At 39.9% G+C, this 17,884-nt stretch overlaps 2 protein-coding genes across 6 annotated transcripts in view; one reads left to right on the plus strand and one right to left on the minus strand.

Annotated features, from left to right (window-relative positions):
* The window catches only part of frmd3 (FERM domain containing 3), a 59,869-nt gene extending 50,956 nt beyond the window's left edge, over positions 1 to 8,913 (minus strand). For all 4 annotated transcript variants that reach the window (XM_030738133.1, XM_030738134.1, XM_030738132.1 and 1 more), the window contains exon 1: positions 8,566 to 8,913. In XM_030738133.1, the coding sequence (XP_030593993.1) occupies positions 8,566 to 8,670 (105 nt within the window). In that variant the 5' untranslated portion in view covers positions 8,671 to 8,913. The remainder of the gene's footprint in view (positions 1 to 8,565) is intronic.
* Positions 8,914 to 9,440: 527 nt separating this feature from the next.
* LOC115786011 (probable gluconokinase) lies at positions 9,441 to 17,373 on the plus strand. Of its 2 annotated transcripts, none has more exons than XM_030738002.1 (6): positions 9,441 to 9,594; positions 11,985 to 12,063; positions 12,399 to 12,429; positions 12,626 to 12,712; positions 14,645 to 14,688; positions 15,404 to 17,373. In XM_030738002.1, the coding sequence occupies exons 2-6, from the start codon at positions 12,026 to 12,028 to the stop codon at positions 15,768 to 15,770; spliced, it is 567 nt and encodes a 188-aa protein (XP_030593862.1). In that variant the 5' UTR covers positions 9,441 to 9,594; positions 11,985 to 12,025; the 3' UTR covers positions 15,771 to 17,373. The 2 variants fall into 2 exon arrangements, with proteins under 2 accessions (XP_030593862.1, XP_030593861.1); XM_030738001.1 differs by having other exon boundaries at positions 9,441 to 9,590.
* The last annotated feature ends 511 nt before the right edge of the window (positions 17,374 to 17,884 follow it).

Here is a 17,884-nt window from a genome sequence, read left to right on the forward strand (position 1 = left end):
TATCAAACCATGAAAACACAGGCACGAATGACAGTTGTTGGGTTAATATATACAGCCTCACTGAAAGAAGCATTAAAAGTAAAAGGATTATCCTCATGGAATAAAATTAATTTAATATAATTATGTCAAAGTTGTTACTTTGAACTTGCTTTGAATGGATATTACTGGCAATAGAAACTGCGACAGGAGCAAACCATAAGGCTAAGTACTAACTCTCAATTTGACAGTATGGTCAGCATCTTTCACCACATCTGCCAGATATTCATAAAAAAAAAAGGAGGGAGACTATTAAGAAAGAGCTTCAATAAACCGCATAATAAGCTCTCTTCTTGTCCTTTTTCTTAAACTTGCTTTTTGTTTAGCATGTCTGATATATAGAGATTTTTTAACTCTCTTAAGCTGAACTGAAACAAGTAGAAACTGAAACAAAAGACAAAACATCACAAAATACAGATACATATATTTTCATATCACGATACAGAACCATGGTATAATATTGTAGATGAATGTATGGCGATTTTTGTCTATGTGTCAAAATTGTTACACCTCTACAAATTACCAACGCAGTTCAGCCCTGAACTTTTCTACATATTTCCCAGTGGAGTTGTACGTGGGAATGCAAATGTCTGACACAGAACAGTCTTTAACCTGCCGTCTCTTTACTACAAACTATACGTCATGGTCGATTGAGGCCATGTAAGAGGAGTGCAAGTAACTGTCCGGTAAATCCGCAGAGAGCGAGTCAGTGTCATGTGTCCTGCCTCCAGCAGCACACATAATTCATTAACCACCACTGAAACCACACAGAGTATTTCCAGCAGTAAGAACGCATCTGAAGGGGACCATCTCCTGCTGTGAGAAAAGCTAATGACCGACACTGTCTGGAGTTCATGTGTGGTAATAAAAAAAATTTTTAAAAAACACAGCCTAGTTGTCAAATCATTTCCCGTTACAATCAAATGTTTCAGTTTAAATGTGTATGTTTGCAGTGGTTATCACTTTCAGCATGGTGACAGTTAGGATGCTAACAGTGAATCTGCTCTGTGTGACCTACTTAAGTTTTTCTCCCTCCTATTTAATTTTTCTCTCTTTATTCATTTTAAAATCCCCATTTTTCCACCTTTCATGGATTCTTTTCTGTTTTTATACCTCCGCCTTTTCCAGTTTAGCCTTCGCTCCTTTCTCTGCCCCATCTTCCTTCTCCAAAATCCGCTTGCTCTGCCAGTCTCATTTCAAGTCTGTTTCATGTTTTAATCTGCTTAATCTTTTTTTTTTTTCCCCCACAGCCACGCTACCTCATTTCCTTTCCTATTCCTTCCAACACCCTGTTGATTTTTCGCTGTCATTTTCACAGCTCATGTTTCCCACCCAACCATGTCATCCTATATTTTGTCTTGTTTACCATCTCATTTTTGTTTCCCATCCACCCAGTTCTTTTGATGTGTCCCTCCCTCCCTCCCTCCTGCTGTCTCATCTCTTACTGCTGTCTTTCAGCTGCAACAAAAAAAAAAAAAAAAAAAAAGGATTATTTCACTTCAATTATCTTCGGGAAAGAATCAAAGAGGTGCTGGCAAGAAGGATAAGAATAGAAAGCTGATGCTATTTATAACTCGCTCCAAAGAATGCCTACTACCCAATACAAGAGCACTGCCTCAGCTTTATTTGAACACATACATTGCCAGTTAGAAGGCAAACAGTGAAAATCAATACCATTGTCAATATGCACCTTTAAATAGATTATTAGTGATTTATTGACTACTTACACTAGAATAGAAATAAAGCATTCAGCAGGATATATTACAATCTTGCATGTTGTCACATTCTCCCATATTCTCTTTTCTGTAGTGAATTAATGTCCATAATTGCAGAACTTTGGCTCAGTGGCAACTTTTAAATCTTTCATGCTCCCTCCAAGCACACACATACATGTGCACGCATACACACACTCTCATGGTCTAGCGCTGACAGCTGACTGATGTTGGCCTCATGAAGCACAGTGATCTCCCTTAATTATACATGATGTGTCACAGAGGAGAGGGATAGAGAAAAAGAGAGAGGAGACAAGGGGAGAGGAGAGGAGAGAGAGAAAGAAGATATTGATGAGAGAAGGACAAAAATAGAAAGTGAGAAAGGTGGCCAGAGCAGTAAATGCAAAGCTGGAAATGGAGCAGAGGATAAGTGGGGTGAAAGAGAGAGCAGGAGGTGGAGGAGTGGAAAGCTAAGATGTCGGGGGAGATGAAAGAGAGAAAGAGGAGAAGGACAGAAAGAAGGATGAGCGGAAAATGAGTGAAATGAAATCAGAGGAGGCAACTGTGTATTGATCTTGGTGTCTCCCCTGCAGCAGGTTGGACTTAACATTGCTCCTGAACATGAGAGCAGCAGGCTGGACTCATTCACCTCCAATCTCCAGGCTGTAGGCTGCAGGCACATGCAAAACACAGCCACATACCCACACTCTCTCTGCCTGCCTTACATACTGCTGTCAATCTATTCTTCTGTTCTACTAAATGTAAGTATACTCTCCTTGAGGCTGTCATTGTCCATCATGACCCACAATATTTTCAAGAAGAACATTCTCCATCCTAGACTAGACTATAGATTAAGAGAGAGAAATCCAAAATATCCCACAAAAATATCCCGTTCCATAATATTATAACAAGAACAGAAGAACCCTTCCTCCACCTCTTAATATTGCTGAGTCAGGTTTATGTGTGTTATCAAAGTCTTTCTCAGAAACAAGTCTCCTCACTCAGTGGCAATCTCAAAATGCCTCTGGCCACTTATCTGGAAATTTATTTTAGAGCAGTATCTAAATATGAGGTGAATAAAATGACATACATATAATCACCAAATCAAGATTTTATCAAAGTTTACAGACTTTGCTGCAAAATAAGGTTTTCATAAAAATCTTTTTTCCCCTTTAATTTTTATTTCTAACATCATATTTGATGTTGCTTATTCTGCAAACAGTTTCATTTCTGGGGTTTTTTGAGTGCCACAAATTTGTTTTAAAATGTGTCCCTTTAATGAACGTATGCACTTCAATGAAAGATCAATATTCTGAAAAGGGGGGGGGGGGGGGGGGACTGTGGTATTATATGTCCTGTCTTCCTCTTGTGAACTGTAGCAACAACAGTAATTATAGTATAGTCATATTAAAGTCATGTGAAAATGAAAGTTTTCACAGACCTCTCAGCAGTCCTTTGAAAAGTTCAACCCATGATTCAGCAGCTTGTAGAACCACCTTCAGCAGCAATAACTTGAAGCATTGTTTTTCTTTATGACTTTATCAGTATCTCGCATTAAAGTGTAGGAACTTTGGCCCACTCTTCTTTACAACATTGCTGCAGGTCATTGAGGTTTGTGGGCCTTCATTTATGCACAGGTCGCTTAAGGTCCCACCACTCAATCAGCTTGATGTCTGGGCTTTGACTGGGTCATTGCAACACCTTGATTCTTTTCTTTTTCAGCCATTCTGTTGTAGATTTTCTGCTGTGCTTGGGATCATTGTCCTGTTGCATGACCCAATTTAAACAGAGCTTTAGCTGTTGGACAGATGGCCTCACACTGACTCTAGAATACTTTGGTATACAGAGGAGTTCATGGTCAGCTCAATGACTGCAAGTTGCCCAAGTCCTGTGGCTGCAAAACAAGTGCAAATCATCACCCCTCCACCAGTTTGACAGTTGGTATGAAGTGTTTGTGCTGATATGCTGTGTTTGGTTTTTGCCAGATGTGGTGGTGCATTATGGCCAACCAGCTCTACTTTTGTCATGTCTGGCCAAAAGATATTTCTCAAGATGTCTTGTAGTTTGTTGAGATGCAACTTTGCAAACTGAGCTGTGCTGCTATGATCTTTTTAGAGAGAAGTTTTCTCCTGGCAGACCTTCCAAATAAGTCATAACTGTTCAGTCTTTTTCTAATATTATTGTCATGCACTTTAATATTTAATGTGCTAACTGAGGCTTGTGGAGTCTGAAGTTGTGTTTTTTTTTTATTTTTCTGAGCATTACATGGTCTGATTTTGGGATGCATTTCGTCTGAAGATTGTGGCATTGTGTTAACACACACTTATGACTAGACCTTTGGAATAAACTGATAATATTTTATAAAGTTTTAAAGTTTATGAGTTTTATATGTCTCATATTCTGTCCAGCTATGACCATGTCAAGACAGTGAAACCAAATTTAATTTTGATCTTCTCGCATTAAACCTCACACTGGTCTGCCCTTTGCTGTTTGTGCATTTGGAATGCAAAAAAGTAGTTTGGAGGCAAAGTTAGAGAGGCAAGGCTGAGATAGCTTGGACCTGTGCAGAGGAGAGATAGTGAATATGTCGGACAAAGGATGTTGAAGATGGAGCTGCCAGGCGGGAGGAGAAGAGGAAGATTACAGAGAAGATTTATGGATGTAGTGATGGAGGACATGCAGAGGGCTGTGTGACAGAGGAGGATGCTAAGGATAGGGTGAGATGGAGGCAGAAAGGGAGCAGCCAGAAGAAGAAGAAGAGCCAAATATAAATTTAAAATACCCCAACCCCACTGTTTTAATAACAATGAAAAAAAAAAAATCATCAATGTGAACTGTAGTGAAATAAAGGTCAGCACAACAGCATTAATAAACAAATTGTCCCCACATAAATCAGATTTAATCAACTTAAATTCCACACAAGCCTATTTTCATTGTCACACAAAAATATGATCAGAAAACAAACTTAAGGTTTTCTCAAAAAAAAAGCGAAAGATAAGAAAATCTGTTGACATGTATTTTTTAAATTAAATTTTAATTTTAATTATTTATTCATAACTTGCACTGTGATGAAACTGAACTTTTGATCTTTAGTGTCCTTTGTATTTTCAGCTCATATTTAGGTCCTATTTTATACAATTTACACTTTAGGATAAACCAGGTGCTGGAAACATTCCTCAGAGATTTTGGTCCATATTGACACCCATCATAAGATGGGTACACTGCGGTCATAAAGAGATGGATATGGACAGCAACAATACTCAGATAGGCTGTGGCATTTAAACACTGTCCACTTGGCACTAAGGGTCCCAAGGTGTACCAAGAAAATATCCCCCACATGATTACACTACCAGCATCAGCCTGAACCTTTGATACAAAGAATGGATTCATGCTTTCATGTTGTTTAGGCCAAATTTTGGCCCTACCATTTGAACGTCACTGCAGAAAACTAGACTCATCAGGCCAGGCAATGTTTTTCCATTCTTCTGTTGTCCAGTTTTAGTGAGTCCATGTGTATTGCAGCCTCAGTTTCCTGTTCTTAGCTGACAGGAGTGGCACCCTCTGTGTTCCTCTGCTGCTGTAGCCCATCTGCTTCAAGGCTCGACGTGTTGTGTGGTCAGAGAAGTGTTCTGCATGCCTTGATTGTAACAAGTGGTTATTTGAGTTTTTGCCTTCCTATCAGCTCAAAGCAGTCTGGCCGTTCTCCTCTGACATCTAGCAATCAACAAGGCAGATCACTGGATATTTTATCTTTGTCAAACCAATCTGTGTAAATCCTAAAGATAGTTGTGTGGGGAAAATACCAGTCACTTAAAGTCACTTAAATCATCTTTCTTCCCCATTCTGATGGTCAGCAGGTCATCTTGGCCATGTCTGCATGCCTAAATGCACAGGATTGCTATCATGTGATTGGTGTGTTATATATTTGCATTAACAAGCAGAAGAACAGGTCTACCTAACAAAGCAGCAGTAAGTGTATGTAACACCTTTTTTTATGTCATAAAGCAGCTTGAATTGCTGTGTACGTGAAATATGTTGTACAAATACATTTGCTTTTGTTTTTTTGAATTGACAAATCTAGTAATAAATTCCTATCATTTTAAGGTGAAATTACATTTGGTATTGCCTTCGAAATAATCACACTTGGTGTGGTGTTTCAAGATATTTTAAAGTATTCAGGATTATCCATGCAGTGCCAAACACTTTGTCCCTAAAGGGACCGGTTAATGCGCCAGTGTTTTTAATCCAAAGTCAAGAACTGATGCCTTAGAGAAAAGTTAAAGGAAGTAAGGGCATCACAGACTCACATTAATCACACTCTTCAGCTGTGGCTTGTACTCAAAAGCACATTTTAGTAGGAACAATTCAAATGCATGATTCTTTGGATTTTTGTGTTTTTGTGCTCTGTTTGTCATTTTATTCTGGCCTACAAATACAGGACAATTGGGAAAAGCAAAACAGACAAAATAAGAAATGCAAAGGGGGGGCATAGAGATAAAGTAAGAGATGGAAGTCTCTGAGCAGTGGTAAGAGGAGAGGCGCTGTTGTTGCGGAGCAGAAGTGTAGCATGAGGAGCACAGGATGTCATGAAATATGTAGGAAGGAGCAGCTCAGCACCGGAACACAAAGCCATTAAAGAAAGCCCTGGAAAATGTAGTCAGCTAGAAATATAAACGTCCATTTCCTTATTGTTCATAAATACTCTAGCACACAGCTAAAAGCACGCACACACTTTCACATTTCTTGGTAAAAAGCTTTAATGTTCCCTGACATGTACACACAGTTTAACACACTTTTGTGCTCTCAAAGACACAAGCACACAAGTGTACATGCATGTGAGCACTAAACACAAAGAAAAAGACCCCAAGCTCTTCTCCTCTCTCTCCTCTACCCTTCTCTGCCAGTGGACCTGCAGATGTTTTGTAAATCATTGATTCAGTACATGCAGGAGACTAGCGAGACAGCTAGTCTGACATGCAGCAGGTGCTCTCAGCCTTTCAGGTTAAAGAGCAGGGTAGCGGACAACTCGCTCTGATGGCAGTTTAAGATGAGATGAGGTGCTGCTCTGAGCTCAGTTCACTCACTTCGCTCTCAGCCCTGTTCAACTCACAGGCTTGTCAACAAGCTGCTTCTGTTGTGGAGGATTTGGTGCAAAGCTGAAAGGATGCTAACAGAATATAATAGTGTCCAGTCATATTGTGACTTGGCACTTATTTGTTGTTTAGCATCTCACATATTTTTATGTGTAATAATGAGTCATGAATTGGCAGATTGACTGGATTTTATGTTTACCTCTCTGGCAGCAGCAGCAGCTCAGGGCTGGCGCGGCCGAGGAGCCTCACAGGATTGAGTTTGTTTGTGAAAACAGAGGGAATCTATTCTTTCTTTTGTTCAAGCAGCCTTAAAATATCTCAGCATTAGATCTCAGGTGAGAACTGTTAAAAGATTGTTTGACTAGATCCACTGGATGACTAGATCAGGTTTTATATAGCCTCTTGATTTGTATTTGACAGGATTTCAGTTTTGTTGTAGTAAGTTGAGCTTCAGCTACTGGTCTTCTTGAACTACTGCCTAAAACTCATCTACTATTATTGTTGCAAGCTGCAAACAAGGCTAAATTATCAGCACACCAGATGACCTGGACTGCGATCCAAATCCAGATTTTTTTTTACACCACATGCCCTTCCTGATGCAACCCCAAAGGGATTGGGGTCTCCTCTGAGAATCAAACCAGGGATATTTTTGCTTGTTGGGTAAATGTGTAAACCACTACACTAAGGAAACAGCGAAAAGTAGCTTCTTCTTCTTAGACAGAAATCAAACTTCAGCTAATTTTGACAAGAGCACTTCTGAGAAACAGAATAGATTTTTGCTAATCTCAGTGTGTAATGTTAGCACAGCAGAGCATGTTTTTGGAAAGACATATGCCACATTTTCAATGATGCTGTTTTTTTGTACTGAGTAAATATTTATGACATTAAAGCACAAAAGTTACCTTATCCTGATAATATTACTCATGATTCATGTTTGAAAAAATAGCAAATTTAACATAAAAGACTGTAAGTCAGTTGTAGATCTTTTTGGACCCTTGAATTATGTCAAACTCCAAATAACAGCTGCATGTTCTTTCAGCACAATGGACAGAGCTCGGTGTAAATGCTTGCTTTGCACTGCACAGTTTACTGCTGATCATCAATTGAGTGCTTTAAGGTGACTGCTTTGCCTGTCTGACAAGGACACTTGCTACTGGTTGGGGGTACACAATATGTATCATCATCTCTATAGGCAAAGAGAAATGAGACCACACATGCAAACCACATCAGTGCCTCCCTCTCTCTCCCACTCACCCAGCCTGCGCTTCGCATAATTGCAATCAGTGACTCAAACAGTTTCCGTCCTTCTTATCATTACTACCATCATCGCCACCACGCCCATGGGGCTCCATCTATAAATCAAAGTTCATTAGACTTCACTCCACGGCAGTCATCTTGCCATGATCACCACAACGCAAATGCAGCGATCACTACTGGGCTTGCCTTTTTCTCTTCACTGCCCATTTCATCTGAGCAAGGCAGCACCCTCTCCAGTAATTTACGGCAGAAGGAAAATTAGGGAACAAGCTGTCTTTGTTGTACACAAACGACGATAACAACACCAATAATAAATAACATGAGGTCGTTACAACCGTAAATAAAAAAATCCCTAGTTTATTTAACCATGCCTGCGTAAAATTGATCCACTGCGTCCACGTGACATTTGCAATTATCAAAGACTACGATGTAGCCTGTGTGGTGAGGCGCACCAGGGTTTAATCTACCTGAATGCTGCAGGAGATCTCGGAGTCATCCAGTAACCGGATCGTACAGAAGATCTCCTGGTCCAAGGAGCGGAGGCTGGGGCTACGAAACCGGAGCATTTTCATCCTTCTGTCGGTTCTGTTTCAGCCCCTCATGTCAGAGGTTCCACAGACAGACCAGACGCACGCGTAGGCTCACACACGGACGACTCACGCACACGCACGCATCCACGTATACATTGCCGTTCACTCGGGTCTTGTCACCCCTTGAGACGCCCTTGGAGATGAATGTGTGGAAGAGGAGGTGGATGGATGGATGGATAAGAGAGCGGATGGATGCAACAGAGAAGGATGGGAGGACAGCTTTCATCCGTCTCCTGCCTGCCACTGATGGATCTACAGGACGGAGGGTGCTTTTCCCTCTCCTCCTCCTCTTCCTCCGCCTCCTCCTCTCTCTCGCTCTCTCGCTCTCTCTCTCTCTTGCTCGTTGAACCCCACTTCACAAGTGTCTTTTCAGATTTCAGCATGGACCTTCTCATTGCTCCTCATTGCAATTGCGTCCATGTGTCATGGTAGATCTGGTAAATGTACCCCCCCCCCCCCCCCCCCCCCCCCCACCACCACCACCACCACACCACCATCCTTTGATAATAACTAATTAACAACAATAATAATTATTATTATTATTATTATTATTATTTCAAAGGCTACTAATGCAAAAAAAAAAAAGTGGCATCTTTACCTCCAATTTGTGTTTAAATGTCAGCGTTAGTCACAAGATTAAAAAATACATACATGTAACATTATTGACATTATCTCACTGTAACAACACCCAAACTGAGATTCATTTATTTACATCAACAATGACGTCAGAGACAATTTCGCTGTAACGCAACGACAGCGCTGTCCCTTTAATTGTGAACATAACGGACGTACTTTGTGCGTCATCACGTCCCTTAGCAAAAACAACCCGAGGCCATGGTCCAAATCGTGCGTTTTCTGGGATTTTAATCGCCTCGTTTATACACTGGAGTCAGATTCAGCAGGCAGGTCTCACAGGCTTATTGTTGTTACGTTTGTTTCAGCCTTTCAGTGAGGTTAGAGGGTTTTTTTTTTCATTACTCAAAATCGCAGCATTTCTTCTAATCGAACAGCAGCTGAAAACGTCCCAAGACGTTTCTGTGTGAGAACTTGTTAAATGAGCTGTAGTGGGAGACTACACTTGAGCGGGATTTCCGCGTCATTGTGTGACAGTTTGTGTAGCTACGGAAGCTCCACCCGTTCATTTTAACGAGGACATCGGTTATATCGAACGCATGTATTCAGCAGCCGTATTTGGAGTCCTATCCGCTGCTGTTTATTAGGATATATATTTCTTCCACTTCTTATTTAACCACTTTATAAATTAAGACTCACAGAAGGAAGCAAAGGTTGAAGAAGCCGTTATATTATGGTTATTATATAGGTATTATTATATAGGTACTGACACACACACACAGAATAGGTTTGGGAAATTGATTGGACAGAACAAAAACAAATCAGATTAGTCCATAAAGAAACCATCATTAGCCGTAGGAAGAAAAAAAAATCAGCTTTTACATTCATGCATACTTCATAAAGTGGCTGGTGGGTGTATCAGGTTGGACCGCCCCCTTTATCTTCAGAACTGCCTTAAATCTTCATGGCGTAGATTCAGGAAGGTCATGCAAACATTCCTCAGAGATTTTGGTCCATATTGACATGATGGCATCTCACAGTTGCAGCTGGCTGCACATCCATAATACACCACATCCCAAAAGTGCTCCTTTGGATTGAGATCTGGTGACTGTGGAGACTATTCAAGAAACTAAACTTTGCACTAAAAAGTTAGGAAATTTGTGTTAGGTTAATTATTTCCTTGTTGTAACAATGCTTTTTGGCAATAAATCTTATACCATTGGAAAGCCTGTTTATTTCCCCTTGAATGGTTAAATGGCTGATTGAAGAATAGGATGACCAAGCTGGTGACCAGCATGAGGAGGAGGTGCCAGGCTGTTGTGGCTGTGTATGGTTCTTCCACATGCTACTGAGGCTTTGTTAAATGAACAAATTGTTAAATTGCCAATATCTCGCGTATCTTCAGACTAAGATCATTCAGTCCAACAAACAACACCAAATAAGAGCAAGAAGAACAACAGTAGAATAAGCACATTTCCTTATTTTTTTGTGCCAAGTTTAGTTTGAGATAATTTGAGATTTGTGACATGGCAGATTATCCTGCTGGAAGCAGCCATCATAAGATAGGTACACTGTGGTCATAAAGGGATAGACATGGTCAGCAACAATGCTCAGGTATGTTGTGTCATTTAAACAATGATCAGTTGATTTTAAGGGACCCAAAGTGTGCCAAAAACATATCTCCCACACTGTTACACTGGCATCCTGATACCATGCAGGATAGATTAGGCCTTTAAATTCAATTTCAATTTCAATTTTATTTATTTGGGACAATGCACATTAATAAAACAATCAATACTTTGTACAGATTGTAAATGAGCCAGATTATAGCATAATTGCTAATTTTCATCTGTAGTCCCTAGACAGAAGCACAAACAATGAGTATACAATAACAGTGAAAAGACAACACATTGACAAACATTCTGAGCACATCATTTGAATGTTTCTACAGTCTCATCAGACCATTCAACATTTTTCCTGTCTTGTATTGTTTAAATTCAGTGAGACCAAATTGAAGCCTCGGTTTCCTATTCTTAGTAGGAGTGACACCCGGTGTGGCCTTCTGCTGCTGTAGTCCATCTGCTTCAAGGTTTGACATGTGTGTTCAGAGATGCTCATCTGCGTACTTTGGTTTTAATAAGTGGTTGTTTGAGTTGTTGCCTTGCTATCAACTCGAAACAGTCTGATCATTCTCCTCTGACTTCTGGCATCAATAAGGCATTTTAACTCAAAGAACTGCCACTCACCGGATATTTTCGCTTTTTCGGACCATTCTCTGTAAACCCTGGAGATGGTTGTGTGGGAAAATCCCAGTAGATCAGCAGTTTCTGAAATACTCAGACCAGCCTGTCTGATACCAACAATCATGCCAACCTCACAGTCACTTTAATTCCCTTTTTCCCGATTCTGATGCTCAGTTTGAACTTCAGCAGGCTGGCCTGAACATGTCTACATGCCTAAATGCACTGAGTTGCTACCATGTGATTGGCTGATTAGATATTTATGTAACCATTGCACAGTGATTTTTTTTTTTTATTTACTTTTTTTAATCTCATGATTGTCCTTACATACTTTGACTTAAGTAAAATGTTTAGTGGGGACCCTTCCAATGAAGTGTCACAGTGATTTGTTAATGTTCATTTTTACTATAAAGATCTATATTCTTCCTCCATCTCTGGTTACATAAATTTTTTCCCCCCTTTTTCTTCTTTAATCCATTTCAGGAAAGGACCTGATTTTAAGCGTCTAGAGAACCACAACCAAGATGATCTACGTAATAATGGGAGTCTCAGGTTGTGGAAAGTATGTGTAAAACATGTTCATATTTATTTGAGAGATCTTTGCAAGGTAGCATTTCACATAAGAAGAACATTGACTACAGAGGAACCAACATTTTGTGCTTAATGAAACACACAAGGGAAAAAAATGACATGTAAATGCTTTGTAAAACAAAAACAAATGAGTTGTTTCTTTACTTTAATAACCATTAGCATCTATTCATGTCTTATTACATAGAGATGTAATGTAACTGCATCACAGCCCTGTAAAGGATGTCATTTAACAACAGTTTTGTCTTGATACTCTATTTATTTATTTATTTATTTACTTATTTATTTGTTTGTTTGTTTTTAATACAGAAGCACCTTTGGGATTTTCTTGTCTGAAAAGGTAAGTAGCCTCAATTAGAACTAAAATCCTCTTTAAAACACACACACACACACACACACACACACACACACACACACACACACACACACACACACACACACACACACACACACACACACACACACACACACACACACACCTCCCTCGTGTCCCCGTATACTTAATACTCTCCTGTCCATGTGTGTTTACTCATCAGCTGGGCTGGCCCCTGTATGAAGGGGATGACTTCCACCCACAGGAGAACATTGAGAAGATGTCTCGTGGTGAAGCACTCACAGATCAGGTCAGCCCAGATGTGTGTTTGTGTGTGTCCCTGGTGGTGTTCTGTCTGTTTTACTTGCATGTCAATCATTCATGGAGTTCACATCTAGTAAATAATTCTGATGGACCTGCGGCAACACAAAACTCAACAAGTAGCCGGAGGAAGCTTCACTCGAGCAGACAGCAGTGAGCTTTTTATAACAGTCCACAGTCCTGAAATTCAGTATAGTAATTTATTATCTGTTTGTTCAGTGCTTATCTCGTCCCCATCCATGCTGACTTTTTAAATAAATGGGGCCCTCCAAACAATTGACTGGCTTCCTGCCAAAGCTGAGTATGCAGGCTTCCAGGCAGAGGAGCCCCCGCCAACATTTGGCAGCAGCTTGCTGGTAGCAGTGTTTGGTGGCAGATGATAACCTCCCACTCAGAGGTCTGTTTTGAACAGCGAGGAGAATTACCCAGGGACGTGCTCTGTCCAACGCTTTGGCATATTTTAAAAATAGTCAACAGTTGGCAGTTTGAGAATAAATGATGCGTGAGGAGTGAAGCAGAAATGTAAATACAGGATTACTGTCAGGCTGTGGCAAAAATGTATCTTTCATGCCACTATTAGAGTTGGCAGGTTGAGGTTGGCGTGACCAAATAGGACATGAGAGTGCTCAGAAACCTGGATGCAAGAGAGTGTGATTCCTCTCAGAAATATGGCTCTAGTTCAGCTAGAGCTGAAAATACAGCCAAATTAGGAGTAATTCTGTTAATTGCAGTGTAATCAAAGATAAGTTTGTGTTGCCATGTCTGTCGGCCTGATCTCTGTTTGATTCCTTGATTGTTTTTTGTTTTTTTGATTTTTTTTTTTAACCATTTGAGTTTGCAAAGTGGGTCGTGACTCTGAATAGACCCACTGTAAACATTTTCTACCACATTATGGTCATTGCGGTCAGGCTTTTACAGTTTTTGTCTTTTCAGGAGTTTGCATAAGTTTCACAATGTGTTTGGTTATTTAATGAAACAGCCTTCAGTTTGATTATGCAGCCTGGCGTCAGCACTGCAGGCTCAGCTCACCGTGTGATATTTTCCAGGGCACGGTGTGCCTTACTGATGATACACTGAAACTAGAAGTGTATGTGATAGGATTCATGTATCCAGTTGCAACCAATTTTTACTCATGCCTGTGACCCCAAAAATGAGGAAGTCCCTTTTCTTGGTTTCATCTGCAGCTGAAATAGTCAAAGCTGTGAACCCCTGATACCAAGTAAAGAAGATTTATTTTACGTTCTTTCTTCCTGTTGTTTTAACTGACCTCAGAAAAAAAAATCATAAATATTTCTGCTATTTTAGGTTATTATTGTGCAGTAAACAATATAGAAATTGCAGGACATGAGAGAAGAAAGTGATAGAAAATGACATGCAGCTAAGGTCACTGCGTGGTGCAGACTGGATACAGTGCTGTTCACAGTCAGCACTTTAACCCTTAGGCCACCACCTTTTTTAGAAATATTCAAGGGCATACCTTTAATATTTCTAAAAAGGTCAAATTTGACTCTTCTTAAATGGACTAACATCTTTCCCACGCCCATAAGATGTGTCTTTCAACATCTTTGTTTAAGAAATGAGAAGCTGTTCATGTCATTAGTTAGGGTTAAATAATGTGTTGCCAGCCAAAACACATTAATCACTGCTGTAATTATCCAGTGGAAGGCTCTTGGTTATTTCCATAGTTAAATCCAGGTGGTGACTTTAGTTTTTTTTTTCTTTGTTTGTTTGTTTTGTTTTTTGTTTTTTGTTTTTTTTGTTTTTTTTTGGGGGGGGGGGGGGGGGGGGGGGTCAGTAACATTCCAGCTGGAAAACTATTCAAAGTTACAATTTAACTACTTTGTAACCATCATCTGTTATCTGCTAGAAATGAAACAATCTTAAACTGAGCTGTGGTATTTGGATGTCTTTGTCTCTTTAGGACAGATTGCCGTGGCTTCTCAAGCTACATGACATCATTCAGAGGTGAGCATTAACCAACCTCTACGAATACATTCAGTTTCCATCACTTTAAAAGACATAACACTGACTTTCTTTAATTTCCTGGCAACCTATTCTAATATTTGCTCTAACCTTCATGCTAAACTGTGACAATTTATGTTACTAAGACTTGATTTTTGTCCCTAGAAATGAGGCAGATCAACAAAGTGCAACCGTGTAACCATATTCATTTGAAGTAATACAACTGCACACACATAGATTCATAAAAACACAGCATATTTTTTTAATGACAGAAAGGATGATGGGTTTAGAGATGGAGCTGAAGAGCAGAGGAGCGAGGTAAGATTGTGCGGGCATGAAATTGTCAAAAAAGATAAAAAAAAATATCAGAGATGGTTGTGAAAATTGAGATGAAAACCAGAGAGCCAGAAAAGACAGTTTGTGAAGTAAAGACAGATTAAGTGAGCCAGTGAGGGAGAAGTGAAAAGTATGTCATCTTTCTCTTAAAACGTCAGTGGCAACATCAAAGACTTCTGTCCCTTAACTCTTCCACACTCAAATGCACTTATTTTACTCCGTGTGCTCATTCTTGCATTGCTCTTTTTCTCTTCATATTCTTTTTCTCCTCAGTTGTCTGTAGCCCAAGTTTACTTTAAGCCATTTTTTTTTCTTTCTGCAGTTCAGTAGTTGTCCTTTCCTGCTCTCAGTAACTATGTGCGTGCATGTCTTCCCATCACAGAGAGAGGAGTTCAGGCTCTGATGCTCTTGTGGTGTGCTCTGCACTGAAGCACCAGTACAGACAGATCCTCATCTATGGCTCCAAGGCCCTCGCTTCCCCTTCCGACCCAGACCAAGAAACCTTGCCTCCCTCTTGTCCTGATGTCTTTTTTCTCTTCCTGCATGGTGACTATGAATTCATTTACCAGAGGATGGTGGCCCGGAGGGGTCACTATATGAGAGCAGACATGCTGCGTTCTCAGTTTGATACTTTAGAACCTCCGTTGGATGAGGAGAATGTGCTGACACTGGACATCAAGAGGGGGATCACTGATATGGCTGTGGAGGTTGAAAAGCACATAATCAGTTGCAGGTCATCCCCAGCGTAGCCCTGACCACTAAAGCAGACCGAATGACAGTCATCTCCATGTTTTCAAGCGTGGTCGGTTTTCAATCATGCTTGTTGGTAGTTGTCCAGAGTGAAATAATAGTTCCAAACTGGACTGCCATTAAATTTCACAGTGCTTACAGCTCCTTCATACTTTGGTGCTCACCTGACTTTTCCTTTATCACCCCCAAAGGTGGACACCTGTGATCCTTATCAACTATAGCATTGATTTTCCAACAGATATTCAGGGTCCTACAGGATACATTTTAATCACTTTGGTGATCCCCTCTCTGGCTTTTCAGAGCATCCAGCAAGTCAAAGTTTCCACTTATTTGGAAATATCCAACATCTGTTCAATGGATTGGTATATAACCTTGGTAGTGGACACCAACTTTAACCCTGAGTATTGCAAAAAACTATTGATCAGGTACTTTTGGCTGCTCCATTAGGGATCCCCACATCAGATGGATCTGCATGTTTGATTTGGCACAGATGCCCTTCCTGATGCAACCCCTTTAGTCAGGCTTGGGACAGACACTGGAAAGTTGTGATCCTATGAGGCTGGGTTTGTCTTCTCCCGGTCTCCATGTGGGGATTCGTTAGCATGTAAGACAAATGAGTTAACCACTGTGCCATGAACTATTAAGAATTACTGAACAAATTTCTGTATATTTTGGAATAGACATTCTGGGTCCTCAGGGAATGCGTTCTAATAAAAAGTCTGATTATATGATTATTTCTTTTATCAGGCCAAAATTCATATTTTTAGATACTTTAAAATCAAATATCTACAAACCAGTGTTAGCATGTCAACATGTCAGACTAAGATGATGAACATCAGCATAGCAGCACTGCCGTGTACCATGTTAGCATTTAGCTCATAGGAACAATGTCCCTAAGTAGAGCAACACAGAGTGTGTTGGCCTTTCCTCTTGTTCTAGTCCCCTCTGAATACCTAAATCTATATTTGGTTTGTAGTGAAGATGAGAAATAAATAACAGATTCATTAGCTCTTTAGAAAAGAATAAAATACAGATCAAAAGTTCTGGTTGGCCACAAACATTTAAATATTTAAGTGCCATTCCAATAAGTGCATTGTGTGTACACTGTATGAGCAAAGGTTTTGAAACTGAACCAACCTCTGTGTGTGTGTGCTGCTGTGATTTCTGCTTATGTGGGTGTATCCACGCATTCGCCAGCCTTAGGTTCCACCCTTCTGTACAGCTGATTCTACTAAGCAATTAGGCCAGACTGCCTTTGTTTTGTGCTTTGTGGAGAGGAAGGTGTTGCTCGTGTAACTGTTTTGAGTCTTTTTGTTTAGTGGCCAGCTTCTAGGTTTTTCCTATGTTTCTTTTCTTTTGATTGTAATCTCCTTTAGGTTAATCATTTAATTAAAAAAAAAAACACTCACACACACACACACACTTTTTTAATTGCCAATTTTGCCTTCTTATCTCCTTTTTCAACCTGGACACTTTTTGTTACTTCCCACATCGCCTAGACTTTTCAGGGAAAGTAACAGTGATTTTAAGTGTTCAGTGTTTTTTCTCATTAATAATCTGATGTCAATCTTTCTAGTAGTTGGAATAAACATATTGAAGCTCTTTATTTGTCCTGTTGATTGTCCACACCCAAACCCAACGATCATCAGATCACATAAGATCAGGTAATTTAACCCTATAATTAGGAAACTGGAACCAAGAAACAATGTCTGGCAAACTTAATGATTCTAAAAGTAAATAAAGGTGAAACTTTATTTTTCTGTATATTGTAGAAATATACAGAAAAATAAGTATATTTCTTTTTATTAATTTTCAGCTTTTTACCATTACATGTTTTCCACCGGCTCAGCAGCAAACATCAGCAGATCAAGTTTTTATTCAGTCTGTCCAAATTTTCATGCACTTACAACAAAAGCAGTGTTGGAGTACAATCTTCACACCAACAACGTCAAATCATTAAAGAGATTCGGGCCGAACACTTCACCACTACGCACTCTGCAAGGAAGGTTCTTGCTATATAGTCACATCTCTCCCGATATCTTCAGACAAAACAATGACACACTCTTACACCTCCACTTGGTATTGTAGAGCTGTTTTAGTGTTGTGACTCATC

The sequence above is a fragment of the Archocentrus centrarchus genome, chromosome 9 (assembly GCF_007364275.1).
Source record: "Archocentrus centrarchus isolate MPI-CPG fArcCen1 chromosome 9, fArcCen1, whole genome shotgun sequence".
Lineage (NCBI taxonomy): Eukaryota > Metazoa > Chordata > Actinopteri > Cichliformes > Cichlidae > Archocentrus > Archocentrus centrarchus.

Excerpts from the sequence above, each read along its gene's own strand:
- LOC115786011 (XM_030738002.1), top strand. The coding sequence starts at position 12,026 with ATGATCTACGTAATAATGGGAGTCTCAGGTTGTGGAAA. Across the intron at positions 12,064-12,398 it reads GGAGTCTCAGGTTGTGGAAA|AAGCACCTTTGGGATTTTCT; the intron begins GTATGTGTAAAA and ends TTTTTAATACAG. Across the intron at positions 14,689-15,403 it reads CTACATGACATCATTCAGAG|AGAGAGGAGTTCAGGCTCTG; the intron begins GTGAGCATTAAC and ends TTCCCATCACAG.